The sequence below is a fragment of the Lithobates pipiens genome, unplaced genomic scaffold (assembly GCF_037356315.1).
Source record: "Lithobates pipiens isolate NorthernLeopardFrog02 unplaced genomic scaffold, aLitPip1_a1.2 Scaffold_23, whole genome shotgun sequence".
In the NCBI taxonomy this organism is placed as follows: domain Eukaryota; kingdom Metazoa; phylum Chordata; class Amphibia; order Anura; family Ranidae; genus Lithobates; species Lithobates pipiens.
The window spans coordinates 83342424-83360386 of record NW_027507785.1 but is presented as its reverse complement, the minus strand read 5'-3'; the positions used below and the strand labels follow the sequence as shown (position 1 = coordinate 83360386).

The 17963-nt window shown below is 41.8% G+C and overlaps 1 protein-coding gene across 11 annotated transcripts in view; it reads left to right on the top strand.

The window, feature by feature from the left end:
• MAGI1 (membrane associated guanylate kinase, WW and PDZ domain containing 1) overlaps positions 1–17963 on the top strand; it is a 708238-nt gene that overhangs the window by 573587 nt on the left and 116688 nt on the right. For all 11 annotated transcript variants that reach the window (XM_077451962.1, XM_077451961.1, XM_077451956.1 and 8 more), the window contains 3 exons: positions 3179–3277; positions 7415–7597; positions 12714–13334. In XM_077451962.1, coding sequence (XP_077308088.1) covers positions 3179–3277; positions 7415–7597; positions 12714–13334 — 903 coding nt within the window. The remainder of the gene's footprint in view (positions 1–3178; positions 3278–7414; positions 7598–12713; positions 13335–17963) is intronic.

The following is a 17963-nucleotide window of genomic DNA, read 5'->3' as shown; positions in this document are numbered from 1 at the left end:
TGTTCACATGTTTGCACATTATACTGTGCAGTGTTTACATTGTTATGCTTATTCCTTTGTACTGAGCGTTAGCAATATGTCTCTATACGTTGTATGTATAGAAGTCATCTGTACCATACTATACGCTGTGTCTAATATGACTGTGAATTTATAAAGCTGCCAACCAAATCAGTTCTCTAACTCTGATGTAGTCATTTATTTTATTTCAGGTACTTGTATAGCGCTGTCAATTTACGCAGCGCTTTACATATATATTGTACATTCACATCAGTCCCTACCCTCAAGGAGCTTACAATCTAAGGTCCCTAACTCACATTCATACATACTAGGGACAATTTAGACATCCAATTAACCTACCAGCATGTCTTTGGAGTCATCATTATATATAGTGATACGATAATAAATAACCGCACACAGATAAAAAAAATATAAGGTGAACCTACCAAAGCAGCTCTCCTAAAACAAATGACTATACCATTAAGACCCACCATGGCAGCATTTCCTTTGGTGTGTCCTAAATGATATGTTATTATATAATGCAGAATTTATATACCATCAACAGTTTAAAAAAATGAAGGCAGGCAGTACAGTTACATTACAGTTCAGTACAAGAGGGTTCAGATGGCTCCGCTTAGGAGATCTTCCAATCGTTATACGTAAACCTAATTCCAACACTCTGAGATGAGAGGTTCTGGCTAAACTCTAGGCCCCATTCACACCTGAATCATATGAAGTACAATTTGAAGCGTCACCTGAAGGGATTTAACAAGTGACACTGGGATTTGCAATTCTATTCAGTGGTGGAAAGGAAAAAATCCTGGATGGCCGCACACCGCTCAAGGCATCTTTATTGAAGGATTAAAATCAAAAAACAGTTGTATCTTGCACAGAAAAAACAGGCAAAAACAGCAAAAGCGTTTCACATCATATGACGATTAAATATAGGGGGCGCTGTGATAGTTATTACCGTATATACTCGAGTATAAGCCGAGATTTTCAGCCTCTTTTTTGAGGCTGAAAGTGCCCCCCTCGGCTTATACTCGAGTCATCGCTGTCTGCCCGCTCGATCAGCGTGTCGAGCAGACAGACAGCGGCCATTCTATCATTCAAAAGCCGCGCCTCCGGCTCCGCCTTCGCCTGTGATAGGCGGAACACTGAATTTCCCAGCAGCCTGTGTTCCGCCTATCACGGACATCGTATCATCCTCGTACTACGGACGAGGATGATACGATGTCCGTGATAGGCGGAACACAGGCTGCTGGGAAATTCAGTGTTCCGCCTATCACAGGCGAAGGCGGAGGCTTTTGAATTTTACAATGGCCGCCGAGGCGCCGACGAAGAGGGCACGGGACGGAGGCAAGGCAAGGCACGGCACGGGACGGGACGGAGGCAAGGCAAGGCACGACACGGGACGGAGGCAAGGCACGGCGGCACGGCGGCAAGGCACGGGACGGAGGCAAGGAGGCAAGGCACGGGACGGAGGCTCGGGACAAAGGCTCGGGACACAGGTAGGCTGGACACACACACACACACACACACACACACACACACACACACACACACACACACACACACGGATGGAGACACACGGATGGATGGATGGAGACACACACACACAGGGATGGATGGATGGATGGATGGAGACACACACACACAGGGATGGATGGATGGATGGACACACACACACACAGGGATGGATGGACGGACACACAGGGATGGACGGACACACAGGGATGGACGGACACACAGGGATGGACGGACACACACACAGGGATGGACAGGCATGTCTCACCCTCGGCTTATACACGAGTCAATAAGTTTGCCAGTTTTTTTGGGGGTAAATTGGGGGCCTCGGCTTATATTCGGGTCGGCCTATACTCGAGTATATACGGTAATCATTGATTGATAGTACATCACAAAATATATAACAATATAAAATGATCATATAAATATAAAAAAACATTTCACATCATAAACAAATGCTTAGCTATAGCTAAATGAACAAAGTCTGATGATATGTATATATGGAGCTAATGAAAAATAGACAGCCAATCAAATGTGAATTAATGTTGGAAAAAAACTCCCATAAAATCAAACCTTGTTAATGCCCAAAATAAAATGCACCCGGAGGGGAGAAGCAAATAGCTGATAAATACAATAAACTTAGATATCGATGAGAATGGGTGGCACTTACTACTGGCACTGATGCCACTACATGCATATTAGAGCTCCAGATATCTGGGGAACCCTACCAAAGCTTGTGGACACCTGACCATTATTCCTATATGATCTTGTTCGACATTCCAAAACCAATATGAACCCCCTTCTCCCTAGACAACAGTCTCCACTCTTCTAGGAATGCTTTCCCCAACATTTTGGAATGTGCTTATTTAGCTCATTTGTGAGGCCTGGTACTGATGGTGAGGGTGAAGACCTGGCTGAAACCTGTCAAACCATTTCTTGATGGAGCTGGCTTGATACATAGGGGCACAGTAGTGTTGGAACAGAGAAGGGCATTCCCCAAACTGTCAGGACATTTGTTTAACAACTCTTTGTACTGTATACTGCAGCAATATTGCATCCCTTCACTGGAAGCATCTAAACTCTTTCAAAGGATGTCCACCTACATTTGGTAATGTAGTTGGTGTGATGGTCAGGTATCCATAAACCTTCGACCATATAGCCCAGTGATGGCAAACCTTGGTACCCCAGATGTTTTGGAACTACATTTCCCATGATGCTCAACTACACTGCAGAGTGCATGAGCATCATAGGAAATGTAGTTTCAAAACGTCTGGGGTGCCAAGGTTCGCCATCACTGATATAGCCCATATAAATATTTGTGCAGGTACCTTTAGGTATATGCTTTATCTGTCTGCCCAAACTTAAGCTGTATAGTAAATATAGGTTTGATTTCAAGGGAATTTGCAACAGAAGAGCAGTTGGACCTTCAACAGTTCATTAATTAAAGTGCCATAGTTTACTAAGTCTGTCTGTGGCTGGATCACTGTTACAATGTAATGCAATCCTTGCTCTGGTTTCAGCCATACTGAATAATTTATGTTCAGCATCCAGGAACAGAGCTGTGTCAAGGGGCTTCTCTTTTAACATATGTTTGTGTATGTATACGTAACAGTATGGGATTAACTATATTCTTCAATGTATTTCACACCAACAGATTGGCCAGGAGAGCATATGCCTGCCATACCTCCGCCTCTCATTCTGCCCAACAACATCACTCCCAAAAAGGAGCCTGCAAGAGACCCTTCCACCCACGGTATGATTCAACGGTTCTTATGTAGTTCTTATGTAATTAAAAAACAAAGGGTTTGGGACTTTAAATGAGGTGTGTGTGTGGTCACACATCCCCATCCCTATCTATATGCAAGAAAAAGAGGGTTTGGGACTTTAACTGAGGTAGACCTAGCATGGCTAAAAGATGAGTCAATGTAACAAGACATGTTTTATCCAATACATTAAAAAACATGACATAGCAAAATGAGTACATGCATGGTAAACAAGCATATCAATCACATATTATTAACCCTGATATTCATAAAAAAACATTCATAGCAACTTAGAGATGACACATTGAGGTATAGGATATGGTGGGGTAACTTGGGAGTGGATGAAATAAAACTATCTAAAAAGAAAATGGTGCATCAAAATTGGCCCAACACACGTTTCGGTTTTTCTTACCACGTTATCAGGGGCGAGTGCACCAATGTCTGTAAAAAAGTATAAATAAAACAATATGGTCCAATGTTACACCCAAACACGAGGGAGACTATATGTGTAAAGGAGGGGAAAAATGAACTCATCCCACTAAGTATTTACATGTTAATTAAGTCTAAACCATGTGAACATCAAAACTGGAGGCTGCTTAAAATGTTCATCCTGGGAGCTGAGGAAGGGGCCCGGAGGAAAGGTCGGATGCACATCATGATCCCCAGAAAAAAGTAAACAAGTAATCAAAAAGAAAACCATTTGGGCTCCAATGCTGTAAAAGTGATTAATTTAGATATACTGTGAATACATAAAGGTATACAATATTGTTAAAAAGTATTGAACAGTAACTGGAGCCCAACACCAAGATGAACGGTAGATACAAATGATGTGTGGAAATAGTGAAAAAAAGTCATACCTGCTCAGAAGGAAGAGAAGAGTGCAGAGGATATAAGAAACATGATGAAAGCCAGCCAATGCTGTCTTTAATCAAACACTGAAAAGCACAGGCAGAAAGCCCAGCCAGGTGATTACCTAAAGATGTGACAGAGAAACATACAGATCTGTGCAGTATGCTGCTGGAGGTGCTGCCAAGAGAGCTAGCAGACTCAAGTAGGGATCCTTATGTGCTCAGCGTCGCCAAACGGCTCCTCCCAGTTTCACGCTGGCACAGCAAAAAAGGGGAGGCCCTTCTGCCAGAACGACCATACCCACCCACAACAGTTAGAGGCATCTCCCTATGGGCTGGCCACGATTGGAATACAACTCAAGCCAGTAACAGGATGCCCAGAGAGGGCACCGTTTGCATGGCTTGGGGAGGCGTGGCGCCGATGCACAGTGGGACTGGCCTGCCCTGTCCCCCACATCAACCAAAGGTGGATAGATGGGAGGAAAGAGAGAGGGCGCCCAGTGAACCTTGCAGCTTCCAGCTAATGAACATAGACCAGCCCACCAGAACGGAATCACAAATAAGGTTGAACTCAGGCGTGTTCGCAACTCAACGTGCCTGCTCCCACCAGGAAGCTGACACTCTGCAGCGCTAATCACAGGCAGTGAAACATTTCCCAATCTGCAGCCGTGGATTGGGAAATGTCTGACTGCCTGTGATTAGCACTACGGAGTGTCGGCTTCCAGGCGGGCGCAGGAACCTGGATTTGCGAACACGCCTGAGCTCATCCTTAATCACCAAGTCAGACAGACATGACCACATATAAAAAATGACTACGTGCAATATGAGTATTGGCTCAGTGTTAACATAGGTCTTAATAAAAAGCAGATGATGGACAAAAAAAGTTTGCCTTGAACTGCATAAGAAGGGAATATAGGGTCACAGACTTCATGATAACCGCTAGTATACCTCCATCCCTAATTGTATGAAACAAAAAGAGGGGTTTGGGGCATTTTAAGCAGCCACCAGTTTTGATGTTCACATGGTTTAGACTTAATTGACATCTAAGTACTTAGTGGGATGAGTTAATTTCTCCCCCTCCTTTACACATATAGTCTCCCTCGTGTTTGGGTGGAACATTGGACCATATCCTTTTATTTATGTTTTTTTACAGACATTGGTGCACTTGTCCCTGATGATGTGGTAGGAAACCACAAAACGTGCTTTGGGCCAATTTTGATGCACCATTTTCTTTTTAGATGGTTTTATGTCATTCACTTCCAAGATACCCCACCGTGTTGCTTTTCAAGCGATTCTTTATGGTGCACAACTGTCCTATACCTCAATATGTTATCTCTAAGTTGCTATGATTGTCTTTATGAATATCTGATTAATAATATGTGATTGATATGCTTGTTTACCATGCATGTACTAATTTTTCTATTTCATGTTTTTTAATGTATGGAATAAAACAGGTCTTCTTACATGACTCATCTTTTAGCCATGCTAGATCTACTCCATAGTCCCAAACCCTCTTTTTCTTTCTTATGTAATAAAGGGCAATTTAAGTTCCTGACTGCTCATTGAAAATCTTTGGATGGATAGTTTCATTGTCAACTGAGGAAATTTTTCTGAGAACTTATTTATTTAGATTAAAACACACAAATATGGTGTCTTGACTTCTCTCAAAATCCTAACAATTTAACCATCTATCTACAAATGCTACACAAATACATGTCCCAAATGTATCTTTTGCGAAGGACAACACATAATTCTTTCCCAAAATATGAAAACGTCACCCCTGATTTGTGAATGGATGAAGGGTTTCTTTGGACCCCCTGACCTGTTCACTAGCTGTCCATATTCCCATGTAGACACCTAGACCTCCCTCTCTCCCAGACGTCACTGATCTCTAAAACTAGAGGACTAGTAGAGGACTTGTCTGACCATTAAAGAGCTATGGCCTATGAACATGACAGTGGGCTCTAGAGGTAGATACCAGATTGGCAAAGGGGCCCAAAGAGAAAAGAAAGAGGTTCAGTGACTGACTATATTGAATTAAAACGGGATTCCACCCTAAAGTGGAACTTCCGCTCAGTGGTATTTACACCCACTTCCGGGCATAGACTCCCACGGGAGTCTATGCCTCTTCCTGTCCCTGCACGCTGTCTGCTGGGACACAAACGGGTGCGGACAATTCCTATTGTGCTGCGCAACTCGCTCATGCGCAGTAGGGAACCGGGAAGTGAAGCCGCAACGCTTCACTTCCTGATTTCCTCACCTAGAATGGTGGCTGCAGCAGCCGAGAGCCGAGCGATCGATCGGCCTCGGCTGCCGACATCGCTGGATCCTGGGACAGGTGAGTGTCCATTTATTAAGTCAGCAGCTGTAGTATTTGTAGCTGCTGGCTTTTAATATTTTTTTTTCACAGTGAAACCCCTCTTTAAGTCCTTAAAGTGCCCCTTTATATCCCCTGAGACTTTAGGACATTGCTTTTTTTTTTTTTTTACGCATTGGGAAGAAGTGGCCTGCTCTAGGGTATGATTACTGCAGGGTTTTCATTCTGAGTTTGCTCTGCTCTATGGTCTATGGCAGGGGTGTCAGTCTCTGTTTCATTGCGGGCCAAATCAGCATTATGGTTGTCCTGTAAGACTAGATTTCAAGAGCACCCCACCCCCTTACATCAAGAGGCCCCCCCACCATCCGAAGTCAAGAGCCCCCACCTTCCCTTACATCTCAAGGAACCCCCCCCCCCCCCCCCTTACTGTGTGCTGCTGCTGGGAAGCAGAAAGTGCAGGATCTGGAGGAAGACCAGAGGAGGGCAGGAGTCAGGTGACAGAGTCTGCTGAATGCTGAGGCCAAGGGAGGAAGAGACGAGTGTGCTGTGGCAGAGAGGCTAAAGATCTGTAGTAAGAGTTCTGTGGTCCTCTCTGCTGCTGACTGCTGAGATGGTGAGGAAAAGACGAGCCTCTCCATGGCTGCATAGAGAAGCACAGGGTCTGGTGGAGGAGTTCTGCCCTCCTCTCTGCTGCCAAACACTGAGACAAAGAGGGTGCCGCAGCTGCAGGAGAGGTGCGAGTGCCACATGAAATGGCCTGGCAGGCTGGGTTCGGCCCATGAGCCTTGTGTTTGACACATGGTCTACGGTCTACTGCAGTTATCTTCTGAACGAAAAGATCAGTTAAACTATTTACTGTTTCTACAAGAACTCTTATCCCCCTTATTTGTTTCTAGCTTTATACTGACCCTTATTGTTAGATAAAACCTAAATATGTATGACTTTTTGTTTTTCTCTTTTAGCTAAACCGTTCTTTACCAGGAATCCATCTGAATTAAAAGGCAAATTTATCAACACAAAACTACGGAAGAGCACCCGAGGTTTTGGCTTCACTGTGGTTGGTGGAGATGAGCCGGACGAGTTCTTGCAGATAAAAAGTTTGGTTCTTGACGGTCCCGCTGCTCTAGATGGAAAGATGGAAACGGGTAATATTATCTTGACACTGGCTCTGTTTAGTGGGCTTCGTATTTTCTTAATTTTTCAGTTAGACTGGAGTAAAATTTAAAAAGCTGATTGCGCAACTCAAAGTAACCAGTCTACATATTTATGGATACAATTGTGCTGTAGGATGGATGCAAGAGCATTATTTGCTGCTTTGATTGAGAGGAAAAAAGTTGTGTGTTCAGCTATTTAACCAACCTGCTGATTTTCAACAGCAACTCCTGAAAATGCATTGCTTTATGCTATAATCATACATCAGAAACCTTTACTTTCAAATGCCAAATGGATGCTTTTCTTTCATACTGTAAAGGGCACTGTATGCAATTTTAACAATTTTGAGAAATTGCTAAACCTAGAGGTAAACATATAGCAGGTGATTCAGGAACTATTTGTCTCGACTCCCTAAAGTTAAGAGATGGTGCCAAACAACTACTGAATGCAAAAACTAACACATAGATAAGAAAGAATAATACATGGATACGAGATCTAGAAAATAGGAAGTTCACCACTTTCTTGTAAAGGTTTGTTCGCTTTTGATGGTCCTGAAATAGCTGCAGTCTAACATTACTTTTTTTGTCTGTAATGCATTTATGGATAATGATATGTTGGCTACAAAGGTCCTAGGCACCAGTAGTAGTACAGGAAGTTGGAGAGGTGGAATTTAACTGCCGCTCTTAAAAAGGGCATCATCAATGTAACTTTGGATGTGCAGATACATCTGCTATCACATTATAAGACTGAATGACAAGATCTTTGAAGTTGAACTCCAGGCAAATGGCTAAATACACTAATGAAATGCATGGAAGAGAGCGTTTTTTTACCTGCCAAAGTATTGCTATTTCTATCCAATTCATTCTTTATATTTATACATTCTTGTTAGACAAATGACACCTTTTCTACCACAGGTATAGGTAATGGAAAATAAACAGTGGTGTCCACTTTTTACTACCAACCTGCTGACTGGACGGTAGACATGTGTAATTCGTTTAGTTCCGAATTTGTTTTTGAACTAATTTTGACAAATTAGTTCATTCAGAATTAACGAAAACCCGTTTAACACATTTTTCATATTTTTCGTAAATTCAAATATTCGAAATTTCAATAACCTGAAAATGAGAAAATCGGAAATAATAACTAACTAATAATAACTTAACTATTACTAACTATTAAATGATAGGTATTGGAATTTCCTTTCAAATTTGGCTGTTAGTGAACGTAACAAATACAAATTTATCTGAAGTTACAAATTATCCGAAATAAATACTGTATCTAAACAAATGGAACGTACCGAATTAATAATAATGATAAATAACAATAATAATGTATAAATGTTTTATTATTATTAATTTGTCCCTTTCTATTTGTTGAGATGCAGCATTCGTTATTTTATAACTTTGGATAAATTCATATTCATTATGTTCACTAACAGCCAAATTTTAAAATGAAATTCCAATACCTATAATTTAATAACTTATTATTAGTAAGTTAGTTATTGCTTGATTTTTTTCAGATTTTCTTTCCTTCTTATTTTCAAGTTTTTGAATTTTCGAATTTACAAATTGCGATCGTAGCGAATGACCTGAAAAAAGAAAAAAAAAAACAAACAAACAAAAAAAAGAATGAAACAAAACTAAGACATTTTTTTGCCAGTGGACATGATACTGGACAGTCTACTGCACAGTAAAAAAGCAACAGCAGACTGATGAGGCCATTCATCTGCTCACCCATCCTGTCAGCATATTGCTTGTCAACATATTTGCATGCCACACAGCTGGTTGGCCCCCAGTCCTCTCCCTCTTTATCCCTGTATGAAGGATTTTTCACCCCATATATGCTGAAATGCATTTTTCTGCACATCACTACATATGTATAGTATGAACATGCCCGGTTCACACCAGACATGCAATGGTATGCAGAAAAATTCTGCTCAACAGACATGGTTTGAACAAGCCCTAAGGGACTGCAACTTGGCTGACACCAAGTCAGATTTAGGTATCTACCCTAGTTACAATTAAAAAATCAATGCATTCATTTGTGTCCTCTATATCTGATTGGAATTCACCTTTAAATCAATAATTTAAGTTGTTTTTAAGTTTATTAAAAGTCAGCAGCACAAAAAGTGTAGCTGCTGACTTTTAATAAACAGACACCCACCTGTCCCACGGTCCAGCTATGCGGCCACTCAAAGCCTCGCTCCTCTCTCTCTCCTCTCCGCGGCGCCATCATTGCAAGTGTGGGCACCCGGCTGTGACAGCTTGCGGCTGCTCATGCGCGAGTCGTGCTGCGCCTTCTCAGTGGCCAGGAGCAATCTTCTGAGATCTGTGACACGTCCCAGGTCGATTGCAGGGAGAGAGAGGAGAAGTTGCCTAGGCGGTTGAGCGGAAGTGGGAGCTGGGTACCTGTCAAAACTAGATACCCGCTCCCCCCCCAAAAAAAAATGACATGCCAAATGTGACCTGTAAGGGGGCAAGGAGTGCTTAAAACAGATGTTCCACTTTTGGGTGGAACTCCGCTTTAACTGTGGATTGTCCACTTTAATGCTGCTAAAATCACTGATAAGCACTCCTTTTTTCTGGTGTATTTTATCCACTAGCAATTATCACCACTTGTGATCAGTTCCCAGCACCCTTCACAGTGATTGCAGCTATTATTAGAGGCGCAGTCACAGCAAGAGCGGTATTCATGATCACATGCCCACCTATGACTTGATTTCAGTACAACAGGCCATTCCCACTGCCCTGCCAATCTTACAGGACATCTTTCACATGACCCTGATGTCAGAGTTAGTTTTGTCACTTAAAACTTAAAATAAACCTGTCAATGATTTTAAATCTTTTAAACATCCCTCAAAACTGTGTGTATGTTAATGTGCTTTAAGGCTGCCCATCTATTCGCATGGGTTCCCAACTTACAACAATGCAAGAAAAATACCTGCACTACTTCACTTTTTGGCAAGGCAGTGTGCCCCTGTGCACAGAGCATTCTCATCTATGCACTGTGGTGGTGCATTTAGTTTTACTGTATGTGTGCATTTAGGTGCCATCCAGAATGACTGTGGGTGACTGCAATGCAATAGTATAGGGTCAGCCTTAAGGTAAAAGTTCTACCATGGAGCTGACATCTGAAAAGTACCATTATTGGCCAGAACATCCTCAGTGTGCTTATCTGTAACTTGTTTGATTTACTTACTAGAGGCCTGGTATCCCCGACCTAAAGTGATAGTAAAGGCAGTTTAAAAAAAAAAAAAAACAGCAAACATGTTATACTTACCTGCTCTGTGCAGTGGTTTTGCACAGAGCAGTCCCTTTCTTCCTTTTTTCAAGTCCCCCATCAGTGATCCTGGCCCCTCCCTCCTGCTGAGTGCTGCCAGAGCAAGCAGCTTGCTATGGGGTCACCCAAGCAGGCTCGCTCCTGAGCCGCTGCTCAGTGTGTCTATTCACACACAAAGCCGCAGCTCGGCCCCTCTCTCTCTTCATTGGCTCACTGGCTGTGATTGACAGCAGAAGGAGCCAATGGCTTCCGCTGCTGTCTCAGCCAATGTGGAGGGAGAGTCCTCGTAGAGCTGAGGCTCTCATGCATATCGCTTGATCGCGATGGGGCGCAGGTTAGTATTGGGGGGCTGCTGCACAGACAAAGGTTTTTTACCTTCACGCATGGAATTCTTGAAGGTAAAAAACCTTGAGCCTTAAGAACCACTTTAAGAACCTGGCAGCTACAGTTCTCCTACCTAATGGGAAGTACCTTTATTGAGTCTCTCTCTGGGCAGGGGTATGGCAGCTGTTGGGTTGTAAAGATCAAAATAGCCTTAAGCCCAAGTCTACATCGGGCCCATTCAACATGTGATTTGACATGTCAAATCGCATGCGAAATCTGAGCTTATTTCCGGCAATGGCACTGTCCGAATTGGTGCGACACCAATTCCCAAAAGTAGTTCCTGTAGTACTTTTGGCGACTTCGGGTGGCAATTCAATAGACATCTGTGCATGATGTCTCTCAAAATCGCCCCTTGAAGTCAGACTAAAATGCCACTTTGAAATCATTTGAGTTCAGCTGAACTCGCACGATTTGACACCTGCATTCAGTGTGAACATAACCTAAAGTGGCATTAAACCTAAAAGTAAACATTTGTTATATTGCAGCTTACCAATTCTTCTATGTGATGGCTGCATTCGTTTTCTTTTTTAGGCTTTCTTTCCTTTAATTTTTGCCTAGTGATCTGGCCGGTAAGCCTGTTGTTTTTCAAAAGCTCTCCTAAAAATGAATCAGTAGAGAATGTTGAGACAAACCATTTACTACTGAGAGCGGTGTTTACAATGAAAGGATTTTAATAATTCACATAAAACCTTTATCCCAAAAGAACAAAAACTGTTGCTGTAACTGCTTGTGTAACTGCAGTGTGATCTGGGGTTTGGCTCCAATATGTTAGTGTATCTAAATTTGCTGGTAGGTCTAACATACCCCTCCCCCCAAACTGCTGCTGTCCAAAAATGCCCCTGTGCTTCTTCATACAGAGAAGGGGGCGCTCTAATAGAGGAAGTGTGTTGCTGTCCAGATCACCAGATGAAAATGACTTACCAGGTGAAAATGAGGAGAAAAAGACAAAAAAATAAATAAATAAATTAAAAAAAAAAGAAAATCTAATACCACTTTAAAGTGCAACAAAAGGCTTTTTTTTTTTTTTTGGATAGATTTGAGAGGGATTAGAACACTTGTTGGGTTTGCAATCCCAAATTTTATTCACGATCGGGCATTTCCCTCGCTTTGGAGGGATTATCACTTGTTGTGGTGATGGGACAGGAAGTGAAGGAAAATCCCCCCAATGGAACACAGATGGCAAAAGAAACGGGTGGTTATAACCCTCCTTTACTCTATCCAAAAAAAACAAACAAAAAACAAAACAAATGTGTTGCCTTCAGTTCTACTTTAAAGCATCCTGGCACATTTATTTTACCAGGGAGATGATAGAAGTACATAATGAAAAATCATGACCTTTTTAGGGCTATATGCCGTTTTGTGTTAAATTGGTCCTTTCATAGAGATGACGTTTCGGCAAGCAAAACATAATGTCAAATCTAATATTTTTTTTCTTGTCCACCGTAGGAGACGTTATTGTGAGTGTGAATGACATTTGTGTACTCGGATACACCCATGCTCAAGTTGTGAAGATCTTCCAGTCAATACCAATCGGTGAAAGTGTTGACCTTGAACTCTGCCGAGGTTACCCTCTTCCTTTCGATCCCGATGATCCCAACACAAGTCTGGTGACATCGGTGGCCATTCTGGACAAGGACCCTATCATTGTCAATGGACAAGAGACTTACGACTCGCCATCGAGCAACAGCAGTAAAACCAGGAAAGTCAATAACATAAAAGAGCCGAGGCCTAGTAGCCCCGTGGACTTATCTTCAAACGGTTCCCATGGTTACCCTAATGATACTGTTTCCCTGGCATCCTCTATAGCAACACAACCGGAACTCATCACAGTGCATATAGTGAAAGGACCAATGGGATTTGGCTTTACCATAGCCGATAGTCCCGGTGGTGGTGGACAAAGAGTGAAACAGATTGTAGACAGTCCTCGGTGCCGCGGCCTCAAAGAAGGAGATCTCATTGTGGAGGTGAACAAGAAGAATGTGCAGACTCTTACGCATAATCAAGTTGTGGATTTACTGATCGAATGTCCAAAGGGAAGTGAGGTCACACTGCTGGTACAAAGAGGAGGTAAGATTAGCAGATGACTTTAAGTAATTGTTGGGTTGTATATCTGCTTTTGACCCTTGCTAAGTTCTTGATGGCACAAATATTCGCAAGGCCATGGTTTATATATAGAATTAAATTGTTTTCTATTCTTATTATCAAACCTCGGCTTCTGGCCCCTCTGTTCTCTTCTCGAACACAACAGCAGAATCTCTATCTTGCTCTGGTTTACAATGCCTTTGCTGGCTATGTCTATCCAGTCTCTAATCTAATAGGCTTTCCTAGAACACCATATTAGGTTTAACAGGGATAAAACTTGTTCATGAAAGGCAGTTTAACAAGACTTGTGGCCACTCATTAAAATTAGAGGAAAAGAGGTTTAACCTTAAACTACGTAGAGGGTTCTTTACTGTAAGAGCGGCAAGGATGTGGAATTCCCTTCCACAGGCGGTGGTCTCAGCAGAGAGCATCGATAGTTTCAATAAACTATTAGATAAGCACCTAAACGACCACAACATACAGGGATATACAATGTAATACTGACATATAATCACACATGTAGGTTGGACTTGATGGACTTGTGTCTTTTTTCGACCTCACCTACTATGTAACTATATTGTTAATCAACTCTGAAAGAAAACTTGTACTCTGGAACAAGCATGCATCCAGTGAAGTGTGCACTCCTTATCTGGATCAATATCTTAAAAAGTATTGAAGCCTTTAGTTGACTCTGGCGAGGGAAATCTTTCTTCATGAGCTCTGGCTGCCACTGTTACTCCACACTTTCTGATGTGTCAGATATTATTTCCTTTCTACACGCTGTGGTTCCTCCCACTAACTCCTATATCATCATTGTCACCTCTGGTGACTTTTTAATATCTCCCAGGTGATGGCCTCGAGAAATATATAAGAAAAAAAAAATTCAGCTGATTTTATTCTATTATCTATCTAAAGCTAATATAGTAGTTTTGGATCAGATGGTTATTTAAAGTAGAAAGCTGCTTTAAAATGGAGAAGAAGGGGTCCGGTGGGTCCCTGTTCACTGTTTCAGGTCAGAATTCGGTCCGTATTTTTGGCTGCATTTGGACCTGAAATGGACCAGAAGACGCACAGGACCCTTCTGCAAACTGCTCAGCAGCCCTCCCGGAGATGTGTGAACCGGCTCCATTGAGATCCAATTCACACCACTGTGAACCCAGCCTTAAAGAGAGCCTGTCATCAAGCTAAATGGTTGTCTGAACGATGCTGAAATTTCCTGACTCACAGTGGACTATGATTCTACAGAAACACATATTCGGTCCTCATGAGTGATGTAGCATTCTTGTAAACTGGTAGGCAGCTTGGTAGACAATCCAACAGATATTTAGCTTTATGATAGTGTCACTATTTAGAAATGACAGTGGGATCAGGATAAAGAAACCCTGTACCAAGAGGGAGGTGGTGACTTGCTGAAAATGCTAGTTGCCTGGCTGTCTCTGGCTTTAATCCTTTGAGTCCTTTGAGTCTCTGTAAGCATGCAAATCTGTCAAAACTCCTAATCTTCACACTAGTTCTTGGGTAGTTACAGAGAAAGTACTGAAGCCATTGGATCAGCAGGACAGGCAGGAAGGAAAGTGTAGCAATGGAATCCTTTCCCTACTTCCTTGGTATCACTGTTCTTCAATCACTGTGTACTCATGAAGGTAACAGCTGAATTAGACTCATGCACATGGGAGTACAGGGCCAAACAGCCTAAATTACAGCAGTATTTCGGAACCTGGAAGCCATAGATGCTGGATACAGCTGTCTATAGTACAGACTAGGACTAGACTCAGGTATACTCTGATCTTAGTGTAAACATGAGTAAGCGCATTTACATACACTTAGGCATGCTTATGCTAGGACCCGCGTATACCCGTGTTAACACGATTGGAGAAGGTGGAGAGATGGGCTGGTCCAATCAGTGAATGCTTTGCATTCATTGAGAAAAATGCAAGGTGTTCTATAAATAGCACACAACCACTAAATATATCTACAAAATCTTTATCCTACTAAAACAAGGTGAAGACTGCTGCTAGCACCCTTTCAGAGTGTCAACAATATATACCCAAAGAGCACAAAATTGGAGTTTTAAGGTGCAGAAAAATCAATCAAAAGCAAAATTTACAAAAAAATAGAAAATTTTATTACATAGATATTGCAAAACAATTGGTAAAATTTAGAGTTTCAGAGTGTGTCTATCGAGCCCATATTAAATCAAAAAGTGCAAAATATAAGTGCAGCGCAATCATATAGTAACGTAAACATGTGTGTGTATGTGTGTGTGTATATATAATATAAATACATCATCAAATGTATTTTTTAAAAGCAAACAGTGTACGTACTTGAATCTGACCTGGTATCAGCAGGGCCATCTTTAATATTGATTGGACCCTGGGCAAAACTTTTCCTGCCCACCCCATGCAGTTTCGCTCTCCACCTGCTCTGAGACCTACAATAAATAGCAGCTAGACTCAAAATCACTTTACTGAATCAGATCAGGCAGCTATTGCGATTGGTTGATCATGACCGCTGACTGACTGGTTGCTAGAGGTTACAGCACACATTACTGCTCACTGATTAGTTGCTAGAGGTTACAGCACATGATTTCTGCTTGTTGATTGGTTGCTAGCGATTACTGTGGATATAACCTCAGGGGGGGCATGATATAAATATCAATGCTGCCAGCCGCTGCTATTTACATTTGCATGCCAGTAATTTACATGTAAACACAGGGTCTGTGGGCGAGTCATCTGTATACAACAATAGGGCAGAGTGGGGCTACATTAGTAGCAGCACTTCACACTGTGATATTGGGACACAGCACAGGACTAAAACCTCAAGGGACAAGGGAATTTAAACCAGGGTAGTTGGCAAGTATGAGGTAGCTGCTTTGGGCCCCACAACAATGACAGGGCCCAGGGCAGTTGCCCCTTTTGCCCTGCCATAAATATGGCCCTGGGTATCAGCCTCTTGAACTCTTTGTACAGCACAGCTGGAGTGTGAGAGGAAGAAGCAGAACAAGAAAACAATGATTTAATTTGCTTACTAGAAGCATGTTTCATAGGAGGGGAGAGCAGAGTGACAGAGAAATTAGCTCATCCCTGTGCTGCTTTGCCTTCACCAGTCACAGGCTGGGTTAGGTCCATGACAGACTGGGCTCATAGGAACACAGTTGAATAACGCTTATCCATAAGACCGAGGACATCTAGTGGCAAAAAAAATAAAAAAAGTTCCCTATCATTACTTATAGTTAATATTGTAGCAAAAGCTGGTTTAGTTCATTCATCTTTTCATTGACTGTTCATTTTTTATTTTATTTTTTGCCTGGGGTTCTGCTTTAAGATTTTTTTGTGTTTTTTTTTTTTTTTATATATAAAACAAATTGGGCTGGCGCCCAGAGCAGCCAATCAAGTCTCATCTTTCATTCTGTAAAGGGCATTGGGCAAGCATAGCAAAGATTCTCAGATCTAGTTTTCATATTTCAGCACTTAGCTTTTTGCAGCGATCCGCCAGCTGTAGGAACTAGGTCAAAAGAAATCTGAGTTTCTTCAAACTGATGTTGGAGTGGGTGGCAAAAGACATCGGACGCTTAATACCGTGCGGGGAATTAAGACTCTCAGTCCGCCTGGAGCCAATTATGCATTTCGGCAGTTGACCAAGTTCGGGTCAGACATTTTATCTTCTTACTGTAAATCCATTCATTTCGTACTTTAGAGCGGAACATATTGCATAAAATGAGAGCCCAGTAACATTTTGTATTCTTATCTGTGTCAGCAAAGTGATGCTGGGTGAAGGGAACAATAAAATGAAAATATAAAGTACAAGTTTAAAGTAAAACTCCAATTATGCTAAGGAAAAACAATCTATATCGGCTATGTGCACTAGAATGGTTCTAAGTGTATTGTTTCAGATCCTGAGCTGCTTGCGTCTTGTAGAGCCTCTCCTAGTGCATGTGATTAAAAATATAAGACTATATTTTATCCAAAAATAACAAGATAAAAATAAATAGGCCATTAAACATAAAATAACAAAACCAGCTTTTGCTGCTTTATTCAGCTTTAGTCTAGAGATTTTCAGCTGCAGTATGTTTCTCTGCCACTAGATGTCCTCAGTCTGATGGCCATCATCATTTATCGCACTTCCTCTGGGGCCCAGATCATCCTGGACCCACTCTATACTATGAATGAACAGTGAAAGGAGAAGCAGCACAGTGATGAGATCATCTCTCTGTCCTTCTGCTTTCTCCTTGTCAACAAATGATTGGCTCATTGTGCTACTTCTTCCTCTCACACCCCAACTTTGCTGTACAGATAATTCAAGAGGCTGATGTCAGGTCAAATGAAGGTACTTACACTGCTTGCATTTAAAAAATGCAATTAATTTTGTATTAATAAATGGGAGCTGCTTTTTTTGTTTTTTATATGTGTGTCTAGAGTTCAGCTTTAAATACAAGGGCTAAGTGGAAGGCCCTGTCTTTTCTATACTCAGTTTCAGTGATGTAGTAACTTTGAAGTTCTGACATAACTTTGGATGTTTAACTCACAAGGTCAATATCTAGTCAGAGATGAAACTCTCAACGACTGCATACAACTTAAAGTGGACTGTTTATAGTAATTTTACAGATCTGCATGA